Here is a 23,812-nt window from a genome sequence, read left to right as displayed (position 1 = left end):
TCTGAACATGAAAGGTCATAAGCGATCGAAGAAGTTACAGTTTTCTGAATAAGCTGAAGTAATTTGGCAGGGAAACTAAAATTGAAAGGGTTGAGTGTAAGAGGGAGAAACATAAGCAGTGATTTCATATTTATTGATCCTGATTTGCGGAATAAATTGCAGAAATGAGTGGATAAAAATCGTCATGGGACTAGTGAAATTAGTGACATGTATATCACTTCTAAAGTGGGTACAAGAACTAAAGGGAATCTGCAATTTTTGTATACAATGCAAGAAGAATTCGAATTCAGAGCGAAGAATTTTTGGCATTAGTCAGTGCAATCTCACTAAAAGTTGTAGGTATTAGTGAAACTTGGCTGTCAGCAGAAAATGTGACCACTGAATTTGAATCTGATGGGTACAGTATTTTCAGGGAGGATAGAGAAGATAGAATGGGATGAGTAGTACTGTTGATAATAGCTGATGAGCTGCAGCCAAAGAAAGTAGTATATGAAGATAACAGACATGTGAATGATAGTAGATTTCAGGCGGTCTAGTGTGAAATAGTGATCAAAGCAACCAAATATACTGTTGCTTGCAGATATAGGCAAGGGAGTACAGGGGATTATATTGAATTCATGCGTCAGCAAATTAGTGCAATGAGTACAGGGTTAGTGATTGTTATGAGAGATTTTAATTATGATTATATCATTTGGAAAGAGGAAATATCACGTGTCAAAAAGGAAATGGAATTCATACATATTCTATGAGTTAATTACTTGAAACAGCACATAACTAAAGGGACACGTGGTGTGAGAGTGTTGGACTTCGTCATTGGTTCAGAGGATATATGCATAAGTAAGGTGTCCTCGTTACCTCCAATTGGCGAGAGCAACCAGATAATATTGACTTGGAAGATTGCAAAATTTGTGGATTTCTCTCTTAAGAAGGGGTGCATACAGAACTACAGATTAGACAATTATAACAAGCTTCAGAGTGAGCTTGCAGCCATCCCATGGCAGAATATATTGCAGGAGAAAAATGTTAGCAGTGCATGGGATAAAATCAGCAGGTATCTGAGGAAGACAATATCCGAATGTTTCCCCATGGTCAGGAAGACAAACTGTATGCATTAGATGGATGAATTGTAGTATCAAGCTTGAACGGCAAATAAAGAAAATGTTACGGAGAATTCACAAGGAGAAAAGCGATCAGTACACCCATCAGCATTAAAGCTGGGAAGGTTACCAGCATAGTAAGAAAAGCTAAATCAGATTATCAGAAGACCTTAGACAAGTAGATCACGGGTAATCCCTAAGAGTAATTCCACTATGTGGCGAGTAAAAGGAAGAATGACTTCGGAAGGATAACTTTAGTGGGTGCTGATGGTATTGAGGTGACAAATTCAGATGTAATAGTAGAGTTACTGAATGATCACTTTTCAAAAGTCTATCACCCAAGTGAGGATATCTCTGTACCTGTAGCAATAACTAATGTGAGAATTGAACTAAGAAATCAGAGTTACTTAGTTTATTGCAAAATTTAAATGGAAACACTGCTGTAGGTTTAGATGGAATATCAGCTTGGGTGTTGCGTCAATGTGCAAAGGAATTCTCAACGCCTCTTACTTGGTTATTTAATTTAAGTTTGAACTCTGGTATGGTCCCTAGGGAGTGGAAGGAAGGCAAAGTAGTTACTTTGCATAAAGGTTGCTCTAAAATTGCAGTAGTTAATTACAGGCCAATCACCATGTCGGGACTGGTGGTAAAAGTATTGGAAAAGTTGATTGAAGACAAAATCCAAGAATGGGTGGATCGGGATATGAAACTCTATAGCAGTGATTTTCAACCTTTTTCATAATACAGCACACCTAGATTAATTATTAAAATTCTGCAGCACACCAAAAATATATTCTTTCAATTTTTTTGATATCCATTCTGCTATCCATATTACCAGTTTAGTATCCATCCCTATCTGCTCCAATTTGTGCAACAGTATTCTATGGGATATGCTGTCAAAAGCCTTAGCAAAATCCAGAAGTATCACTGTGTAGCCATTTTGTCTGTCTAACTCAGATGTCATTCTATTGTAAAAAGTTAATAAATTGCTAAGGCAGGATTGACATTTAAAAAAACTATGTTGGCCCTGTAGAGCAGCGAAAGTTCATAAAAACTCGAGGCAGATTGGTGTGCCGCGAGATTTATGAAAACAAATTAATTGAAAGAAATAATGTCGCAATTTTCACATTTATTTATTAGTGTCTGGTCTTCCATCTTCTTTTGTATGTAAATCAATCAAAATTATGCCCATTTTTTGCCAGATTAGGGACAGATACTAGAAGGTGGTGTAGGAGGAGAAGAGTCCAGGATGAGGCAGGTGACCAGTGTCGTGCCTCAGGGCTCTGTGCTTGGGCCATTTTTGTTTAATTTATACATAAATAATAAAGGAAAAGGCTTAACGGGAGATATCCAGTTGTTTACTGATGATGCAAAGTTGGGTAATGCAAAAAAAAATAAAGCTGAAATTGAGAGTTTGCAGAAAGATTTAAATAAGCTGGAAAAATAGGCAAAAGGTAATGGATGTCAGTTCAATGTGGAAAAGTGTAAAGTTATGCATTTTGGGATTAAAAGATTACCAGCTGTGTACTACACTGATGGAATGGCACTTCAGGAGATTGATGAGGCTAGAGACTTGGGGGTGTTGGAGGATAGGGAGATGAAGTTCAGGGGACACATTGCTAAGGTATCCAAGATTGCACATAGGATTACTTGGTTATTGAGGAACAAACTAACATCCAGAGATAAAGAAGTTATTATTCCCCTTTATAAAGGGTTGATACTTTCACATTTGGCTTACTGTGCTCACATCTGGTCACCTGGATTCCTTCGACATGAGGAGGTTGTGGAGAGGGTTGAGAGGAGAGTTACTAAGTTGGTTATTGATGTAAAAAATGCTGCCTACATTGATAGATTGAGAGCTTGTGGATGGCAGATGTTGGTTGATAGGCGGAGAAGAGGGGATATGATAGAAACATTTAAATTACTAAAAGGTTTTTATAAGATTGATGCAGGGGAAATGTCTCAGCTGTGTGATAGTGATGGAAGAAGTAGAGTGCATCCCTGCAAATTAAGGAAAAGTGTGGTTAACAAGGGTGTGAGAACGAGGTTTTTTGCCTGGAGGGTGGTGATTGAGTGGAATGCATTGCCTGACTCAGTTGTGAGTTCTTCGTCTGTAAATGAATTCAAGAAGAGATATGATAGATATTGTTTTGATAGTCGGGGTCTCCAGCAATGAGTCTACTGACTCCATGGAGATACCCGTAATAATAATAATAATAATAAACATGACAACTGCATTATTTCGAGCTTAGTATATCACCTCTTGGTATGGCTTCCACTGATGAGACCTCAATACAGGTTGAAACAAGTCTCGATAGTGACCCTTCCCACAATGCATAGCATTATACATACCCATAAGGATATGTGCTTTGCATTATGGGATACTAAGGTAAGTGATGTGAAGTCATTATCTTCTACACATGAGTTTCCCCAATCCTAAAAATAGCAAGATGTATGCCATCTTTATACACTGAAGTAGTGAAACAGCAGTGAAAACACAATATATACAACAGTGTTTCAAACAGGGGTGCTTAAAGGTCAAAGCTATATATAAGTGAGAGGAGACCTCCACATAGCCTTTAAAGGAATGTGGAGAACCGACTAAGGCTGCTGACCTAATCCATTCCTCACCTTCTCGTGGTACACCCTGTTGGATATCTACCTGGATACTGAACGAACAAGGATTGGCTTGCAATTTGGGATTTAGCCGACCAAATTGTATTCTTACTGATTAAACCAAAATACAAAATAATGGTACAACATGACAAAATTTTATGCCGGCTGGGGTGTTGCCCGGTTAAACAAGGCCCCCGTTGTTTTCACCAGGGATCCAGGGCGAACAGCAAAAAGTCAGCTACCGGAACAAATCTGAAAACGCACCCCAACTCAACAACACCAGAGTTAAAGATCGGTACTATCAACATAAAAAGCCTGAATGGCAAAGAAATGGAACTAGCTGAGCAATTAGATAAGTACCAGATCGACATAATAGGGGTGACTGAAACAAAAAAGACAAAAACTGGTGATATCTTTCTGAGCAATAAATACAAAATGTTATATTCCGGCAATGACAATCAAGGAAAAGAAGGAGTAGCCATAGTATTCAACACAAAATACGAGGCTAATCTTCTTGAATGGCAGTCAGTCTCAAGTAGAGTAATGTGGGCAAATATGAGAATGGGGAACTGGACAATGAGACTTATTTGTGCCTATAGTTCCACAGAAGGTTCTACTAAGGTAGAAGTGGAGGAATTTTTTGAGGCTTTAGAAAAAGCAACTGACACAATGAAAAAGGAAAAGTTAGTCCTTGTTGGGGATCTAAATAGCAGAGTAGGAAATGACTGTCAGACATACAAAAATATTTTGGGAAAATTTGGAGAAAAGAGCAAAGCTACTAATAATGGCAAATATCTGTTGGATTTCTGCTCAGGACATGGACTGGTTATTACTAACACCATGTTACAACATAAAACTGTGCACAAATTCACATGGAGAGAAGAGGCAAGGAATAAGAAAAGTCTCACTGACCATGTTATTGTTGATAGTGATGTTTTCTCCCTGGTGCAGGACAGCAGAGTGTATAGAGGATTTGAAATTCGAAGTGATCACTATTTAGTCTTGAGCAGGATAAAATTGAATTTCATATTGAAAAGAATAACATGTAAGAAAGTTTTAAAGCGAATAAAATTTGAGTAGCACTCAGATGTGAACTGTAGACTAAAATACAAAAAGATTATTGAAGAAAAAATGAAAGAGTTTGATAACAGGAACTAAACCTTCGAGATTCAGTGGCAAGCCTTAAAGAAAACCCTACTTGATTCAGCTAGAGAGGCATGTGGTGAAGTTGTCTGCAAGGATAGAAAAATTTGAACTCCATGGTGGACACGGGAAGTTAAAGCAGCAGTGAAGGAAAAGACGAAAGCATATGAAACGTTCCTGGCAAATAAGTCAGCTTGTGTTCTTACAGAATACAGAGACAAATGTAAGAAAGCTAAACACTGTAAAACTAGCTAAATAAAAGTCATGGGAGGAGTTTGGGAAGAACATAGAAAATAAACATCAAGAAGGTGGTAAAATATTCTGGAGGTTGTTGAAGAAGCTTAGGAATGGAGGAAAGAGTGCTATAAAAGGAGTTAGAGATGATAAAGGTGACATGAAAATTGGATAAAAAGATATACTTGAAGTATGGAGTAATTACTTTGAAAAACTGCTAAATGAAACAAGCAGTGATAGCAGTGGTAAAAAACACTCAACAGGCATACATTCAGGAATATATATATCCATACTTGAAGTAGAAAAAAGCCATCAAAGGCTGAAATGCGAAAAGGCAAGGAGTAGATGATATTCGCCCAGAAATGCTGAAGTATGGTGGTATAAAAGACTTGCAGTGGCTGCACTGCATAGTTCAGTAAGCCTGGACATAGGGACAGATTTCCGATGATTGGAGTACAGCTCCCATTGTACCCATATATAAAAAGGGAAATAAAACTGAATGTGATAATTACAGAGGTATTTCCTTATTGAGTGTTACTGGTAAGATATATGCAAGTATACTTGAGAAACTGTTTAAACTAAACATATTTGTTCGTGTATATAATTCAAATACAAACTTATTTATTAATTACTGACCATTACGAAAAACAAAACTACATTAGAGCCTACAAGTTTCGCAAGCAAACTGTCTGGCTTTTTCAAGGTGTTTACGGAGACATAAAAACTAGTAAATGCAAATTGAAACGAACATAAAAAAATTGTAAACCAACTAGTAGCTAAGGTTACAAGTTCGCGTGACAGAGAGGACTTATTGTTCTTATTCATTATCATGCATGCGTGTTTGTTGTAAACGTGTAATGTGGTTACTGGCTAGCTGTAGTTCAAATTGATTTAGAGAGAGAGAGGATCAGGTTTTTCAATGAACTGTTTAGGATTGCACCCTGATTTCTGTTGAGGTTTCCACCAGTTATTAACACTATTGTGGCTTCCTTGAATAAACAATGTCTTTAGTCATCATCCAGATATGGCATGGAGCTGTTTTAACACTCTATCATGTGGTTAGATATACAGAAATGATGTGCCAAGCTGGAAGAGATACTTCTGTTGTTGTTTACATCACCAACATGTTCTTTTTTTCTGATTTCTACTCCATGAAGTTTGTCCGATGTAGGCAAGACCACAGGAACAAGGAATGTAATATACTCCTGGATATTTGTAGAAAGGTACCTTATCTTTAGGGGATCCTAAAACTTGTCTGATGCTGGTGGTTGGTTTGAAGACCACTCTGATGTTGTAGATCACTACAGTAGAAATGTGTTGGGAGCGTGATTCTTCCTGTCTGGGGTTGTCACCGTAGAGATATTTTTTGATGTTTTGAGGATATCCATTTTGTGATAATGTGTTAGCTATTAGTGAGAGTTCAGGGTATGTATCCTCCTCTTCTGACATAAACTTTCTGGCCCTATATTTCAACATGTGGATAATGCTCAGTTTGTGTGTCTTGTGATGGTTTAAGGTATAACAAAGATAACTTCCAGTATCTGTGGGCTTTCTGTAAACAGATAATTTGACACTACTTGATTGTTTCTTTATCAAGATGTCTAAAAAATGCAGTTGGTTGTTGTTTTCCACTTCCAGAGTGAATTTTATCTTGTTATGTATTGAGTTGATTTTATCCACAAACGATTTTAGGTTTTTCTAAGCTGTCTTGCCATATAATGAAGATATCGTCAACATTCCACCATGTAGATGGTCTAGGAGAGATTGTGGAGAGAATTTCTTTTTCAAATTTTTCCATGAAAAGGTCTGCACAAGATGGTGATAGTGGGCTTCCCATTGCTAGCCCTTTTAATTGTTGGTATATGGTGTTGTTAACCTTGAAGAAATTAGATTGAAGGCAGTGTGTAAACATCTGTGTGATGTCTAGAGGAAAGAGATCATGGATGATGTTTATTACCTCTTCTACTGGTACATTGGTGAAAAGGGATACAACATCTAGACTGACTAGCACATCTGTTGGTGCAATCTTAATAGCTTGGAGTTTATTTACAAAATGTTGACTATTCTTGATATAGGATTCTGTTGATTTTATTTTATTATTTAATAAGTTTGCAAGATGCTGTGCCCAAAAGTAGGCTGGTGATGATCTTCCATCAACGATTGGATGGAGAGGTATATCCTGTTTATGTATTTTAGGTGTCCCATATAGTCTTGGAGTGATAGGATGTGAGGAATTTAGAGGAATCTCTTCACTTCTTCTGGCCAAAAGTTACAATTTCTGATCAGTTGGTTTGTTTCGTTAAGATTTTTTATTGTGGGGTTTCTGCCTAGGATCTTATAGGTGGAGTTGTCTGATAGTAATATGTTTAACTTATCATAATAATCTTTAGAGTTAAGGATAACTGTAGAATTTCCCTTATCAGCCTTTGTAATAATGATATCTTTAAAAGATATATTTCAGTGATTAACACCACATTTTTTTATTATTCAGTTATATAAAACACTGAAATGATAGTTCCCGATAAGTTTCGTAAATCGTAGAATTTACATCTTTTACAACAACAGAATCAACAAAGCTGGTATGGTAGGAAGTCAATTGAATAAATTCATATGGAATAAGAGAGAAATTAGTCGGAACACTAAATTAGCTGTATACACGACAGCGTTCAAACCAGTTTTATCTTATGGATCTGAGAGCTGGGTCAGAAGTAAAACACTTGACCAAAGACTAGAGACTGCAGATAAGAGAGATCTGAGAAAGATTAGAGGTGTGAACAGATGGCATCAATGGCAATATCATATTAAAAACGAGGATATTAGGAAAGAACTTGATGTTGTCAGCATCAAGGAATGCGTTAGCAGAGCTAATCTCAGGTGGTATGGTCACTTAAACAGAATGGGCAAGAAAAGATTAGCAAAACAAGTGTTCTCTGCCAGGTTGGCAGGAAAATGACCCAGAGGAAGACCAAGATATAGGTGGATTGATACGGTACAAAGTGCCTTAGACGATAGAAATATAAGATCTGATAATGTTGGAGTCTTGACAAGTAACAGACTGATTTGGAGGAAAATCGTAGATAGGAAGTTAGTAATGATGTAAATTTTTCATGTAGTACTATCATATCCTGTACACCCCTTGAGGGTACATGGCAGGAATTTGATGATGATGATGTGTTTCAAACAATCATATACAAGTACATTTTCATATACAAGTAGCTAAAAGGTTTCACACCTTATTATTAAAATACTCTAGATTAGGGATAGTTGTTGTATGTTTTTCCACTTGTTATACTACAAATTTAAAGATACCAAGAAATTATATACTTGGTTTAATCCATTTTTCAAGTGCAAAGGATTCAGCACAAAAACAGTTTGTAACAGTATGCAAGACAACAATCCGGTATAACAATGAGACTAGTTTGAATAATTGTACCATACAACACAAAGACTAAAATCCTAATTAAGCACCACCTATGTTGAGGAAAAAAAAAAAAAAAAAACAGAGAGAGGAAGAGAGAGAGAAAGCAGACATTAGTTAGGTCTTAAGATGACTGTCCCCCAAATGTTTGGCAAATTTATACAGGCATACTTGTTGAGGTTTGAATTATGTTTCAAAGCTTCTGTTGATTCCAATAACAATCTCTCTGACTTATAAAAGCTTCTGTGCAGCACGTTTTTTTTTTTTTTTAATTGATCCTGTATGCAGGGGTATCCAATACCTGGTCTGCTAGATGCAACTTGCCATAGCGATAGTGCTGATTGTATGTTTTATTTTCACTGATGAGGATGTCCACAGTTCTTCCTGTCTGTCCACAGTAAACTCGCGAACAGGGCACTTGATAGACTCCTGGATGTGATAAAGAGGAGATTCTGTCCTTGGGTGAATGGATGAGAGTTGCCAATCTGACATACTGTTTAAATATGATGTGTAGTTGATGTTTATTAAGCACTCTAGATATCTTTTCAGATGTGCCTTGAATGTATGGAATGGTGCCAGTTTTATCGAAGTCTCCTATGGTAGACAGTGGGGGAGGGGGCATTTCTGGGGAGCATTTTGTATTTTGTCTATCTTATGGGATTATAGCCATTGGCTAAGAAGGTGTGTGCATTTTGCAAAGCAAAATGCACACACTTCTACCAGATCAGTCAACATACCAAATTATAAATCGCGATCTCATCAACTTGTAAAAGAATAAAGTGTGCAAATTATTGAAAAAATCACTTACTAGCCTAAAGAAACAGTTAACAAACTCACACGCTTTCACTTTAAAACACCCAGATATATGGAGCACTAAAAATTCACAAACAAGGTACACCCTTACATCTTATTTTGGATAAAATTTCTGCCCACTTAAAAATTATTTTAGAAAACCATACCTTAAAAAGTTCAGACATAATGGTGAAGTTTGATATCACCTCACTATTCACTATAAATAGTCCCATATACAAACTTGCTAGACATTTATCTAAGCTACTAGCCACTCTCACAGACAATTCTCCCCTTTGTTAAAAATTCTGCCGATCTAAAAAGTATTTGAGAAAACCATACCTTAAAGAGTTCTGACATAACGGTGAGGTTTGATATCACCTCGTTATTCACAAATGAACCAGAAATTGAAACCTTTGATTTACTAATGTCACACTTTCCCCCTGATATATTCGAACTATTTAAATTCACAGTACATGCAGGTGATTACATAGAAAGGGAAAATATACAAACAATTAAATGGGACACGAATTGGCTTCCCCCTCTTAGCCAACTTCTACATAGAACACTTAGAAAAGCTAGCTATCAATACAGCCACTCTCAAACCAAGACTTTGGCTATGCTATATTGATGATGTGCTTGCTATTTGGACACATGGCCCACACACATTGGATACATTTAAATAGCCAACCCAAAATTCCACTTTACAATGGAACTGGAAGCTAATGACTGTCTTCCAATCCTGTATACACTAATCACACGTCTTCCAGATGGTTCCTTATCATTTTCGGTTTATAGAAAATCAACACATTCAGGGAGATATTTACACAATCAATCACACCATCACCCATCTCAACAGTATCCCACAGACCTAGGCGATTTGTTCCAATGATGTTTTCACTGCTGAACTCACTCACTTATATCACACCTTCTTAGTGAATGGCTATAATCCCATTAGACAGACAAAAAAAAAAATTCTCCCAGAACCCCCCTCCCCCTACTGTCTACCACAGAAAACTACAACAAAACTCTCACCACTCCATGCATTCAAAGCACATCTGAAAAGATATCTACAGTGCTTAATAAACATCAACTATGCACCGTATTTAAATGCATAAAACAGCATAAAAAACACAAACAAAAGTGCTGCACAGAAGCTTTTATATGTCAGAGAGATTGTTCATGGCATCAACAGAAGCCTTGAAAAATACTCCAAATCACAACAAGTATGGCTCTATAAATTTGTCAAAGATTTGGGAGACAGTCATCTTAAGACATAATTAATACCTGCTTTCCCTCTCAGTTTTTTTTTCCCTCAACATAGATGGCACCTAATTAGGACTTTAGTCTTCGTGTTGTATGTTACAACTGTTCAAACTCGTCCCATTGTTATACTAGATTGTTGTTGCCCCACATACTGTGACAAACTGTTTTTGTGCTCTTAAGATGCTGGATAGAATACCAGCAAAAATATCAGCAATAAATTAATAAACAGTTATTTTCTAATCAGCCTGTGTTCTCATCTATACCATTAAAATTAATCAATCAATATTTAAAGAATTGTTTTGGCTGGCATGAATGATTTGAAAGATGAGAAATATGCAGAGATTAGTTATGAAAGAGTTGCTGATATAAGAAAAAAAGAAAGATGAGAAAGTAAAGATTGTGAGAATTTTGCTTCATAATGACAGAATGAATGACTGTGAATGAATGTATGAGAGGATTGTGCTGGGGAAATGGTGTGTAGTTCATAGTTGTATAGAGTGAATTTCATGAAAAAGGATTTGTATATGCCTGATGGCATTTGGATGCCATCAGGCATATACAAATTGGAATTAGACGTTTAGAAAGAATGTTGTTCAGGAGAAGTCAGGAACGCAAAATCAGGGAAACTAGCAGTATTAGGGGATATGCAGTGGATTCAGTCACATGTGGATTCAGTCACACACGACACAATTGAGCACATTTAAATTACAAATGTACAGACAAATTTATAAAGGAAAAATTTCAAACAAATGTATAGAAAGTGCAGAATGCTGAATGTAGTTTCAAATCTAATTGCTTTAATAATAACATAACAAAAGGAGAACAGCAGTTCCAAGAAGATGTTGAAAAGCATACACACAAATGCCAGAAGTATCAAAAATAAAGGAGAGCAGTTCTTGGCATTGGTCAGCTAAACCTGGCCAAAAATTATATTCATCAGTGAGGCCTGACAGAAAATGATATAGTTACATGGATAGAATGTAAAGGATATTGTATTTTCAGGAAGGGTAGAAGGAATAGGAGAGGATGTGGGTATTGGTGCTATAGCTGAAGAATTTCAACCAAAAATAAGTAGTTCAAGAGAATTTTAGTCCTCAGGAAATAGTTCATTTGTTACAAGATAGAGGTATGATCTGCTACAAGTTTGAGGAAGAAATAAAAAATCCGCAGGAAAATGTGGATGCCTGCATCACAGACTAGCACAATGAGTGCAGGCCAAGCAAGTGACTTCAACTATGGGACATTTGGAGGGTGGAAAGGGAACAAAGAGAGATGAAAGTGGAATTTATACATTTGCTAAAGTATAACTTTGTAGTATGGAAATCTCAAACTCCTGATCTCTTCTGTGATGTGGAAAGGACCAGCTGTTCGGATGAGGATTCTGGTAATAGCATCAGTAGATGTATCCATAAACAAAGCAGCCATCCTTCCTCCAATCAGTGACAATGACTATGCAGTTCTGGGAGGTTGCTAAATATGTGTGGAATTCTGTCAAGAAAGTGTTTTTGTTGAATTATAAAGCTGGTTATTATGACAGACTAAGGAGATAATTTGGAGCAATGGCATGGCTTGAAAAGCTACAAGGAAAGAATGTCAGTGCTCCATGGAAAGGGATATGGGTTGTTAGAAAAGAAGCACTGTCAGATTAGAGGATAAACCAAGTGCAGATTAAGTGGATGGGAAGGAATTTAAAGCTAGAGCTGCAGAAATAGAAATCATTGTGGAGCAAATATAAAGAAAAACGAGATCAGCATACTTATGAACAGTACAGAGTGCTAGCAAGAGTATGACTAGTATGGCAAGAAAGTTAAAATCAATTTATGAGGGAAAATTAGCTAAGCAGGCCAAAATGAATCTAAAAGAGTCCTTTTATTATGTAGCAAGAAAGAGATAGGATGACTATGGAAGGAAGACTTTAATCAATGCTGAAAGTAGGAGGCAAAATAAATTGTTGAAATGCTGAGTGTTCACTTTGGAAAGGTGTATTATTCCAAAGTTGCTGATGTCATAATTAGATGTCAGTTCATACTGCAAAACTTGGTGAAATAACTCAAAGGATTATTTAGATGTTGAAAAACACAGTAATAAGTAAAGATGGGAGGTTATTATCCCTCTTTACGAGGCTATGATTTGATCGCACCTTGACTACTGCGCACAGATTTTGTTATTTGGCTTTCTTTGGGATTAGGAGATGGTGGAGAGGATTCAGATATCAGTGACCAAGCTGATAACAGTTCTGTGGGATGCTGCATATGAGGATAGGTTGAAGGTGTGTGAGTTGCAAAGCAATTTAGTTGATATTCAGAAAAGAGGGAGCACGACAGAAACTTATAAGTCATTAAAGGGAATATATAACATTGGCACAAAAGAAATTTTTCGATACACAACAAACAGGGAAGTATAAGTCACCCCTGGATTATTTTGTTGTTGTATAAGGGTATGTGCACTAGAATTTTTGCTTGGAGAGTAGTGAATGAGTGGAATGGATTGCCAGAATTAGTTGTGATGCCCTGCAATGAATGAGTTTAAGGAGAGGTATGACAGGTATTGCATGTGTGGATTAGTATGGGTCTCTCACAATGAGTCTTCTGCCTCCTTGAAGATACTAGTATAATAATAATATATTGATTGCTGTATATAGATTCATCACCTGGTTTTTGTAGGTATGAGGATATATTAGAAAAAGTGGAGGGATGAGTGATTAAGATGGTTTCTGTGGAATATGGGGTGTGAGGACATAATGAATATCATTTTCGACATAGCTGGTTATAAGAATAACTGGGGTAACTCTCATTTTCTCTTTTTTTTTTTTCTCGAATTGTACATTGTGGTATTTCAGACAATTAGAAATGAACAGAATCAAATGTTTTTTATGGTATAGGCGAGGAATAATATTCCACCAGCCCACCTGTGGGCTGGTGGAATATTATTATTATTATGTGTCACCTCCAAGGAGTCAACCACCATTTGTTTTCAGGATTTTATCTCAGATAACTTTAATATCAGCTGTTCTTTTCTTAATGTATTTTAATATCAGTTCATTTATAATAAATTTAGTTTAATCCTATATCCAAGTGTGAGCAAACAAAGTTTGCACCTGAAAGTATCTTCAGGACTGGGGTAAGGTGGTACAACACCGGGCAACTCGTTGCAAAGGTGAAGCAAGCTGACATCACTCCCATCTCAGTATCTCCCATAATGCAAAACACATCGCCTTGCGGATATGTCTAATGTTATGCATTAAGGGAAGGGCCACTACCCAGACTAGTTTCGATCTTTATTGAGCTCTTCAGTGGGAGCCAGGCACGAGTGGTGATACCAGGCAGAAGCATTAGCAAGGTCATCTCTACCTATAGGAGTTGCCAAACCGTGTACCATCTTTTTATTAAATTACTCTGGATTTAGAGAAAGATGTTGAAAGTTTAATTTTCACATGTGAGGTGATACATGTACAGGATTGACAATGCTTCTGACTAGGCTGTTAGTCTCATCTCAGGTCTGGTATAGTTCCAAGGGAGCAGGAAGAGGACAAAATTTTCCTTGCATAAGAGAAGTTCTAAAATTGCAGTGGCAAATTATAGACCAATCAGTATATATTTAGACTGGCCATCTCTATGTTGCATGCATCCCAAGTACATAAGAAGTCCACTGAATCAAACTTTTTAATACCGCATTGGACCTCCTTTAGCCGAAGTGAAAAATAACCTTTCAACATCAGTTCATTTGTTTGTGCAAGATGTAAAATGGATCCAGGAGTATTTCTGGCTCTATCAGCAGAAAGTATCATGCTCAAGTAGAAGCAATTTTGAAAGCAGTTAACTTTATTGTATTCAAAGCTTCTATTGAGGTTATGCATAAGAAATTCTGCCATGGTTTAGGGAAACTTGGAAACCAACTTAATGTTTTAGACACTGCAGTTGTGGTGGCTAACATTGTGTGCACTCTAAATTGATTCATTGCTTGACAGACAGGAGACAAGCTAATTGTTGCAGAACTAAAAATTCTGCTAACCACAAAAACTCATTCCTGTCAGTTTGACCTGTTTCCTATCATGATATCTCTGATGTAGAAACATGGTTGTTCATGTAACAAAACGAATATCACACAAAAGGATTACTCCTAAAGATGTTATTTTCTACTTCCCACTTGAATAATGGCAAGAGGACTAGTGAACATACTGTGAAAAGCCTGTCGTAAAATCCATTCACATGATGTTACTTCGTGAGCCAACCTCACATAGCATAAATCTTCAATTTATCAGTGGCCATTTAAATCTACCGTTACAGATGGTGGCAACTACAATATGAGATCAACGAAATCATCCTGGGGTATACGAGGGTGGTCTGAAAAGTTCTTGGCTTAACAATGAAAAAACAAATTTCTAATTTCAAAATAATTTTTATTTTTCAACATAATCTCCCTTAAGACTAATACATTTATTCCATCAATGCTCCAGCACAATTATCCCATCCCTGTAGTGGTTCTCAGTAAGATCTGCAAAATACCCCTCTACAGCTGCAATCACCTCTTGATTCAAAGAAAAACGCTGACCAGAGAGGAAGTCAGAGGAAGACAAATCTTGGGAATAGGGTGGATTTCCAACAATTCATTGTAAAGATCCCTTAATTTTCCCATTGCAAAAACACCTTTGTGGGCAGGTGCATTGTCCTGAAGAAAGATGATTTTTTTCTTCTGCAACCAGGTCTTTTCTCACAAATTTTTTCATGTAGTGTGGTTAAAAGATTGGAATAATATACCTCTGTTACTGTTTTCCCTTTTCAAGATAATTAATACACAAAATGCTTTTAGCATCCGAAAACACTAATGACATGACCTTTCCTGCTGATGGAGCCAACTTTGTCTTCTTTGGCGCTGAACAACTGGCTTCTGTCCACTGTTCTAACTGCTGTTTGGATTCTGGTGTGTAATGGTGAATCCAAGTCTCATCAAAAGTAATAAATCGATGCACAAATTTAGTTTTATTCTTGTTAAAAGGCTCCATGCGAGTGTGTTTTTTTATCTGCTATGAGCAAGCGGGGAACCCATTTTTGCACAAAGCTTTTTCATTTGCAATTCTTCATGCAAAATATATCCTACACATTCTTTTGAAATGCCTATAGTTCAGCAATTTTAGGTACTTTGACTCACCAGTCATCCAATATCATATCATGCACTTGATCAATGATTTCTGGTGCTCTTACACTTTTTGGACGTCCTTCACGTCCTGGATCATCTTCAAGGCTGGTATGCCCACGTTTAAACTCAGAAGACTATTTCTTAATTGTCGAAAACGAAGGAGAAGAGTGCCCATAAACTTTTATGAACTTCGAATGAATTTATTTTACAAAGAATTTTATAACCACACGATACTCAATTTTATCCATTTTGAGGGATACAGACAACACGTTTGTTTCAGATAGCTGTATAAAACAAACTACTTGATAGAATGACTTGCAATTTCACATGGATGAATATGACAGATGTACCAACTTGGAAAAAAAAAATCTTGCCAATAGTGTTGCCATCTATGGTCGATTCCAAAAACTTTTCAGACCACCCTCATATCAGAAAAAGGTGGTAGATGCAGTATACTGTAATAAGAAGTTCTATTGAGGTGTCTGGCTACTTAATCTATGTCAGTGTTGTATGGTTGCCCAGAAGGATAGTGATTGTAAATTGAATGTTTCTTTTAACAATCAGCATGTTATGCAGGATAAAAATTATGGGATTCCAAGAGGAAAATAACTTATCAGGCTGTGACCAGTTTACTCTAATTTAGTTGAAAATATCTTATACAATTCACATCTCTATCTTCCCTAAACAAATGGGACAAATACTGATAGGCAGAAAAAAAAATTCTCAAGAATGTGTATGTGTTTTCTCCATAACTAAGATACATGGGGGAAAAAATGTAATTTCTGAATTACATTTGGACTTACCTCAACAGATCCTGCTGTGCAGTTAGGACTTGAAGGCATCACAAATTCATCAAATGTTAACTTTACCAAATGATTTTCATCAACAGCAACTATCCATCTACAATCACCATTAGCATCATAGTTTTGTGGATAATTAGGTGATATTATATTTCCATAGTTTGACTTAACCAGTCCTCCACATCCTAATTAAAAAAAATTGCAATGAAAGTTAATATACTTCATCTTATTATAATAAATAGCATACATTTAAACACTCAATGCAATAAACTTAATAAATTAATATAATTACCAAATAATTACCGCTATACACTTTGGTATTATGGTCTAGCTACTCACTGATGAAGCCTCAAAAAAGGCTGAAACCGGTCTGGGTAGTGACCTCCCTCCATAACCATAATGTAATAACAGCATACATTTCCTAGGAAATGTGTTTTTACATTATGGAAAATACCTAAGAATAGCGATCTGAACTTTCCCCACCTTTGCAACGAATTGTCCGATATTGTACTACGTACTAGGGCCACTTGCATTAGCTCACACTAGTGATCGCCGATACTTTATAGTTTACTATATTCGGCATGAAACTCTCTGATTCCAATCTTTGAGTTTCTTATTCGGTTTTGAAACAATGTGGATTTTATATCCCCTTAATTTAAAATATTGTTTATATTGGTGAAATGAAGCTTATTAGCTCTTTATATTTAAGTAATTTAAATAATTACCAGTTTAAAGTAATTATTTAAATTACTTAAAATTTAAGTAATTTAAATAATTTACCAGTTAGCAAATAAAAGTGTGTATGTGTGTCCACTCTCGGCATATACTACTTATCTATCATACTTTTTCTTAGACTGATTCGGTATCAATGAACTTTTACTATCCAATCTGACAATGGATTCCAATTATCTGTCTTTCTCTATGCAAAAATTTTTCTTTACTTTACTTCTAGCATTTTCGAAAATAAACTGTTTGATCCTTTATCCAAGTGTAATCAAACAAAGTTTGCACCTGATTGCCACTTCTCTTAGTATCCCATAATGCAAAGCACATATCCTTGCAGGTATGTATAATACTCTGCATTATGGGAAGGGTCACTACCCAGACTGGTTTCGACATTCACTGAGGTCTCATCAGTGGGAGCCAGCACTCAGAAGTGATACCAAGGTTGAAGTAATGCAGAAGTCATATTTTCATATAAGAGTTGCCAAAAGATGCCACACCTTATTATTAAAATACTCGATCAGAGATAGTTGCTTGAATATGAAAATACGAAATATATGTATATGAAAATATGACTTCTGCAATACTTCAACCTTAGTATCACCTCTGGGTCTGGCTCCCACTGACAAGAACTCAGTAAAGTTTGAAACTGGTATGGGAAGAAATCTTTCCAATAATTGAGAACATTATACATACCCATAAGGATATGTGCTTTGCATTATGGATAGTAAGGCAAGTGATGTGAAGCCATTAGCTTCTACATACGAGTTGCCCTGACCTGATTATATTTCAGGCACAAACCTCGTTTGCTTACAATTGGATAAAACATTAAACCAAGTATATAATTTCTTGGTATCTTTAATAAATTAAAATTTGGAAAGTTTGAAAAATAGACCTGAAAGCTTATTAGAAAATAACCCTCACTCAACATGAGAATTGCCTTGGTTTGCACTGCTTAAAAGTCATGAGCTCTGCCCAGGAGCCGGTTTATTTGCCTTTTATAAGTGCTTTTAACACGTTGACTACCATATGCAACAAGTGCACCTCAGATATACACTTTTCACTAGCGGCATCTGATATGTAATTGTTTCAGAGGTTTCACAGTGGCCTGTGAAGATGGAAAAAAATTAGTATTGTGGCAGTTAACGGGTTAATTAAGGTTTCATCAACCCACTGTAAACTGCAAGTTTTCATTCATCAGGGAGCAGTTGGAAACTTTTACACTGTCAAGGTTTTTTTTTTTTTTTTTTTTTTTTTTCTCACAGCAGCAATCTCTTGAGGATAGAGGGGTTGGCCATATACCTCCAGTTGGAAACCATAAGAGGGCAACAGTCCTTTGCACAGAGGTCGTTTCAACAAAGGTTATGATTCAATGCTTCAATGACAGGAGGGAGCTGATTATTGCAAAATCAAAAATTCTTTAAGCATCAAAATTCCTTCCAGTCAGCTGGATATTTACATTGCGACATTTCCAAAGTGTAACAAACTGGATATTGCACAAAGTAATGAAAATCCCTATTCAGGTTTCTAAATGGACTCTAATAAGAACTATCAGTTTAAAATAGCTATTGGGGGTCAGAAACCTTAATCGAAAGCCCTAATAACAGGCTCCTGGACAGAGCTCATGTCTTTTAAATAGTACTAGCCAAGGTCAGGTCAGGTCAGTACACAATACTTGCGGCCTGATCAATTCTTAAACCTTGCTATATCCCAACTTGATAATCTTTTATTATTATTCCTGATACCTCCAAGGAGTCTGAAGACTCATCATCGGAGGATACCAATAGCTGTCTCAACCACTATAACGAACCTCTACTACGAATCATCTCCATCAATGCCATCTATCGCCCACCTCCACCACTACTACAACTAGTTTTTTTGTCTGTAAATTGTGTGTGTCTTGAAGGGCCAATTTGTCTGTATGCAGAATGAAAAACCCGAGTTTCCGGGAGAAAAAACCATGCTACCTGCATATGAGATCGGCTAACTCACCTTCGATTGAAATCGTCCAGATAAAGATTCCTCCCGTCACGACGAGAATCGAACTTAGGCCTATTCCAATCGAAGGGCGCAATGTACCGCTGTTCTTCCAATTGCGCTACGGAGGCGCTTTAATTTTTATCAAGAGATATTGCCCTTATCATTATACTACAATCTTCTGAGTTACTTCCTTTACAATGTGTCCTTTCAACTCTTTATCTGCTCCCTAATTCAATATTTCTTCCTTTCTGTGACGCTTGAAATTTCCTCACATAAACGGTAGCATGCTGGACTTGGTGAGAGTAACTCAGATGTAATAATCAATAATAGATGTAGCTATTGTAGGAATGAGAGTAAACATGAAATCTAACATGGGATGTGGTCGTGTTCAAGGAACATATTCAATGAATATTTTGTTCTTGTATTTCATGCTGAAGGTGAATTAAATCCACCTTCAGAACACACATTAGCACAGAATCTATATGTTGTGTCATCTTCAACATAAAATAGAGAAATAATAGATGATAGAAGAGCAGAGTTGACAAATGTAAGATATTCACTCATTCACTTCACTCAATTTATTCAAGTCTTCTTGTGAGGCCACACATCTTCTCTACTTTTTCTCATAGTACATCCCAACTTTGCATCACCTGCAAACAACTGAATATCTCCATCCAAATCTTTGCCAATCTCATTCACATACAAATTAAACAGCAACAGCCCTAAAACACAGATCCCTGTGGCACCTCACTTGTGACTTTCCCCTTCCTGGATATGGCTTTCCCATACACAACCTGCTAATAGCTATCAGATCCTACCACATTGGATCGGAGAGCTACCACTCTGCGATCCAATGCACTAATCTAATATCCAACCCCATCTGCTCTACTTTGACTATCAACTTATCATGTGGTAATCTATCAAAAGCCTTTGCAAAATTTAAGAGTATATTAATATGTATTCCTCTCCTCTGTGCAAGGAAGTTGCCACTTTATTGTAATATGTAAGTAGATTAATAAACATGACCTCCATTTAGCAAATCCATGCTGTCCATTAAAGGTAATAGCATTGTTGTCAACCGAATTCTGGATCCTAGTTCTCACCAGCATCCCCAACAATTTAACCACAACATCTCACACACAGATAGGTCTATAATTCAATGCTTGAGGTCTATCACCTCCCTTATGAAATGGCACAATCTTGCACTCCTTCCACTCTTTTGGCAACCCAGTGCAACACTGAAATTACAAAAATATGTCCAGGATGTCAACTCCCTGGCACATTCCTTCACGATATGTGGTGATATATTATCAAGTCCCACAGCCTTATTAACATCAAGTTTACTCAATTTCCCCATACACTTCTTGCTCACTTATAGTCAGTCAGTCTCTCCACCCCTATCATCATCTCCTCTCAAACTCTCCATGATGTCACATGCACAAGAATGAAAGAACCTTATCAACTGATCATTAAGTATCTCCACTATGTCTTCTGAAAAAGTTGTACTTATAGTATTTTCTCCAATCAATGTTATCCTTCCATAATCAATATTTTTTTTTTTTTTTTTCCTGGCTACATATCGAAAGAACTTCATAGGATTCTTTCTAGCTTCATTACCTAATTGCTGCTCATACTGAAGTTTTACTACCCTTACCAACCAAGTCACCTGTCTTGCCTGGTCTTTGTAATCCTTATGGAATGGGTTATTACCACTTCTCTTATGCTGCCTCCATAATGCTCTTTTTCTCTGTACCACATGCTACATCAAGATAAGATAACACAAAGAATTCTGGGAATGATGTAGAGGACATTGACTCGTATAAGTAAGGAGATTTTTGTTCCATTGTATATGGCTTTGATTAGGCCACACATTGACTACTGTGCACAGATTTGGTCACCGTTTTCAAAACCATGAAGACATGTTGTTAAGGTTCCAACGGCAACTGACTAAGGTGATCTTTGGAATATTGAATATGAGGAAATGTTGAGACGATGCAATTTATAGTGTCTATTGGATAGGAGAAAAAGTGGTGATATGATAGAGACCTACAAGTTGGTAAGGGACTGTTATATGATATCAGTGTTGGAGACATTTTACAGAAAATGCTGGAAGATCAGGGGAGAACCAGAAATCATCCCTGGAAGCTGTATAAAGAAAGTGTTAAAAGAGGAGTGAGAAACAGGATTTTTTGCATGAAGAGTTGTGAATTGGAATATTTTGCCTGAGAGTGTTGTGTCTGAGGAGAATTTGAATGTGTTTAAGGCATGGTATGATCAGCTGTGTGTATAACAAAAGGACCACCTAGATGAGTCTTCGACTTCATGGAGTCTGGAGATAATAATAATGATAAATAATAATAATAATTGAAGCCATATTCCAAGTTGGTGTAAATGCTTAAGTGCTAGGAGAAATTCATGTTAGAGGGTTAATGAAGTAAAACAGCACTGTGAAAGGAATAAAATAATATTTAAGTTTTCCAATATTACATCCACTGAGACATCATCCAGGAGTACAAATTGAAACTTGTAACATGCACGGGCGTGCATACACAAAGCTGACACAATACTTAGTGAAACACTTGGAATAATTGATATCACCAGTTTGACTCATTTCCACACTACTCTGCAGATTACATGCCCTTGGCCTATCATCATAACTAATGTACAATCTTAGTGTCAATTTCATTATATGCTCTGCACACACACACTCAGTCTTTCTCTTTCTCTCTCTTTCTATACAGTTATCTCATCCCCCCTTGGAATTTTGGTGAACACATCAGGTCACAGTAATCCAGATATAACGTGATTGAGGCTTAATTCAATTGAACTACCAACATCTTATCTCAGCTGCACAATGTCATGCTAAATGCTGCAGTAATTCTCTGAGTCATCTTTATTAAACTCTGAAATATGTCTGCTAAGAATTCAAATTTCTGTCTGCATTACCCCAAGATTCCATGCTTCCATGACTCCTTCCACTAAAGCTCTACCAACAGAGTATTCAGTCTCCCATGTGTAAATCCCATTAATCTGAACATCTTTTTGCTTTATCTGAATTCTCCCTAAGAGTAGGGATCCCAGATACATTGGAAAAAAATACAGGACACTTATGACTGAGGGTGAAGTTTAGTATGTGCATCCATCACATATGCCAGTGTTACAAAATGATTCTAACTTTCCAAGTGTGTGCATGGTAAGGTTTCCTATGCAAATACTTTACTAAGTATAAGTAAATAAATAGTAAATCAAATTGTTAGTGATGTCTGTAATAGAATAGAAATGGTAACTCACCGATTTTGTTATTCAACCTTGAACTCTAAAATACAGGACAAAATGCTGTCCTGAAGAATTTTCTCGGGGCAACGGGATGCATTAGCTAAAAACGGGACGATCCCGTATTTTTTTGAGCTAGCAAAGAAGTTCGATCTAGAGGAATCCACAGTAAGAACAATCATAAAAGAAAGGTTTACAGATTTCGGAGGACATATATTCTAACAAGGAATGAATTGTAGCCACAAGGCAAGGAATAAAAAAATCATTAGCTTGGTATGAAGAAATTTTGCGTGACAAGAAAAAGACATTATGCCGTCAGACGAATCTATTAGATTTTATGAAACCATCGACATCGAAATAACTTTCTTTTTTTTATGTATGAAAAACTACAATTGTGATTAAATTTCTTAAAAAATATAGGTGTTTTTGTAAACCTTTGGTCCCAATTGTATATTTGTATATATCAATTACATGCAAAATTATACCGAGTTACGCGAATTCAAATTACGCGCTTTTTGTTGGTCCCACCTACTGCATAACATCGAGGGTTTTACTATATATATGAGGGTGGTCTGAAAGGTTCTTGGCCTAACAATGAAAAGACAAATTTATAATTTCAATTATTTTTATTTTTCAACATAACCTCCCTTAAGACTAATACATTTATTCCAGTGGTGATCCAGCGCCATTATCCCATCACTGTAGTAGTCCTCAGTAAGATCTGCAAAATACCCATCTACAGCTGCAATCACGTCTTGATTCAAAGGAAAATGCTGATCAGAGAGGATGGGAAGAGACAGAAGTCAGAGGGAGCCAAATCTGCGGAATAGGGTGGATGTTTCAACAAGTCATAGTGCAGATCCCTTAATTTTCCCATTGCAAAAACACCTTTGTGGGCAGGTGCATTGTCTTGATGAAAGATGATTTTTTTCTTCTGCAAACCGGGTCTTTTCTCATGCATTTTTTCATCTAGTCTTTTTAAAAGATCGCAATAATATTCCCTGGTTATTGTTTTACCCTTTTCAAGATAATTAATAAACAAAATGCCTTTAGCATCCCAAAACACCGATGCCATGACCTTTCCTGCTGACGGAACCGACTTTGTCTTCTTTAGCTCCGAACAACCAGATTCTGTCCACTGTTTTAACTGCTGTTTGGATTCTGGTGTGTAATGGTGAATCCAAGTCTCATCAATAGTAATAAATCAACACACAAATTCAGTTTAATTCTTGTTTAAACATCCAAGCACTGTTCAGAGATTTTCTTGCGAGTGCATTTTCGATCTGATGTGAGAAAGCGGCACCCATCTTGCACAAAGCTTTTTCATTTGCAATTCT

At 36.6% G+C, this 23,812-nt stretch overlaps 1 protein-coding gene across 1 annotated transcript in view; it reads right to left on the bottom strand.

Moving 5' to 3' along the window:
* Cubn (Cubilin) overlaps window positions 1–23,812 on the bottom strand; it is a 2,223,842-nt gene that overhangs the window by 1,142,015 nt on the left and 1,058,015 nt on the right. The window contains exon 33 of the mRNA XM_090396294.1: window positions 16,503–16,684. Coding sequence (XP_090252420.1) covers window positions 16,503–16,684 — 182 coding nt within the window. The remainder of the gene's footprint in view (window positions 1–16,502; window positions 16,685–23,812) is intronic.

Source organism: Typopeltis vanoorti, chromosome 8 (assembly GCF_054136105.1).
Source record: "Typopeltis vanoorti isolate ZY-2024b chromosome 8, IOZ_Tvanoo_1.0, whole genome shotgun sequence".
Lineage (NCBI taxonomy): Eukaryota > Metazoa > Arthropoda > Arachnida > Uropygi > Thelyphonidae > Typopeltis > Typopeltis vanoorti.
Note: the sequence above shows the minus strand (reverse complement) of the source record. Positions and strands in the feature narration are given on the sequence as shown.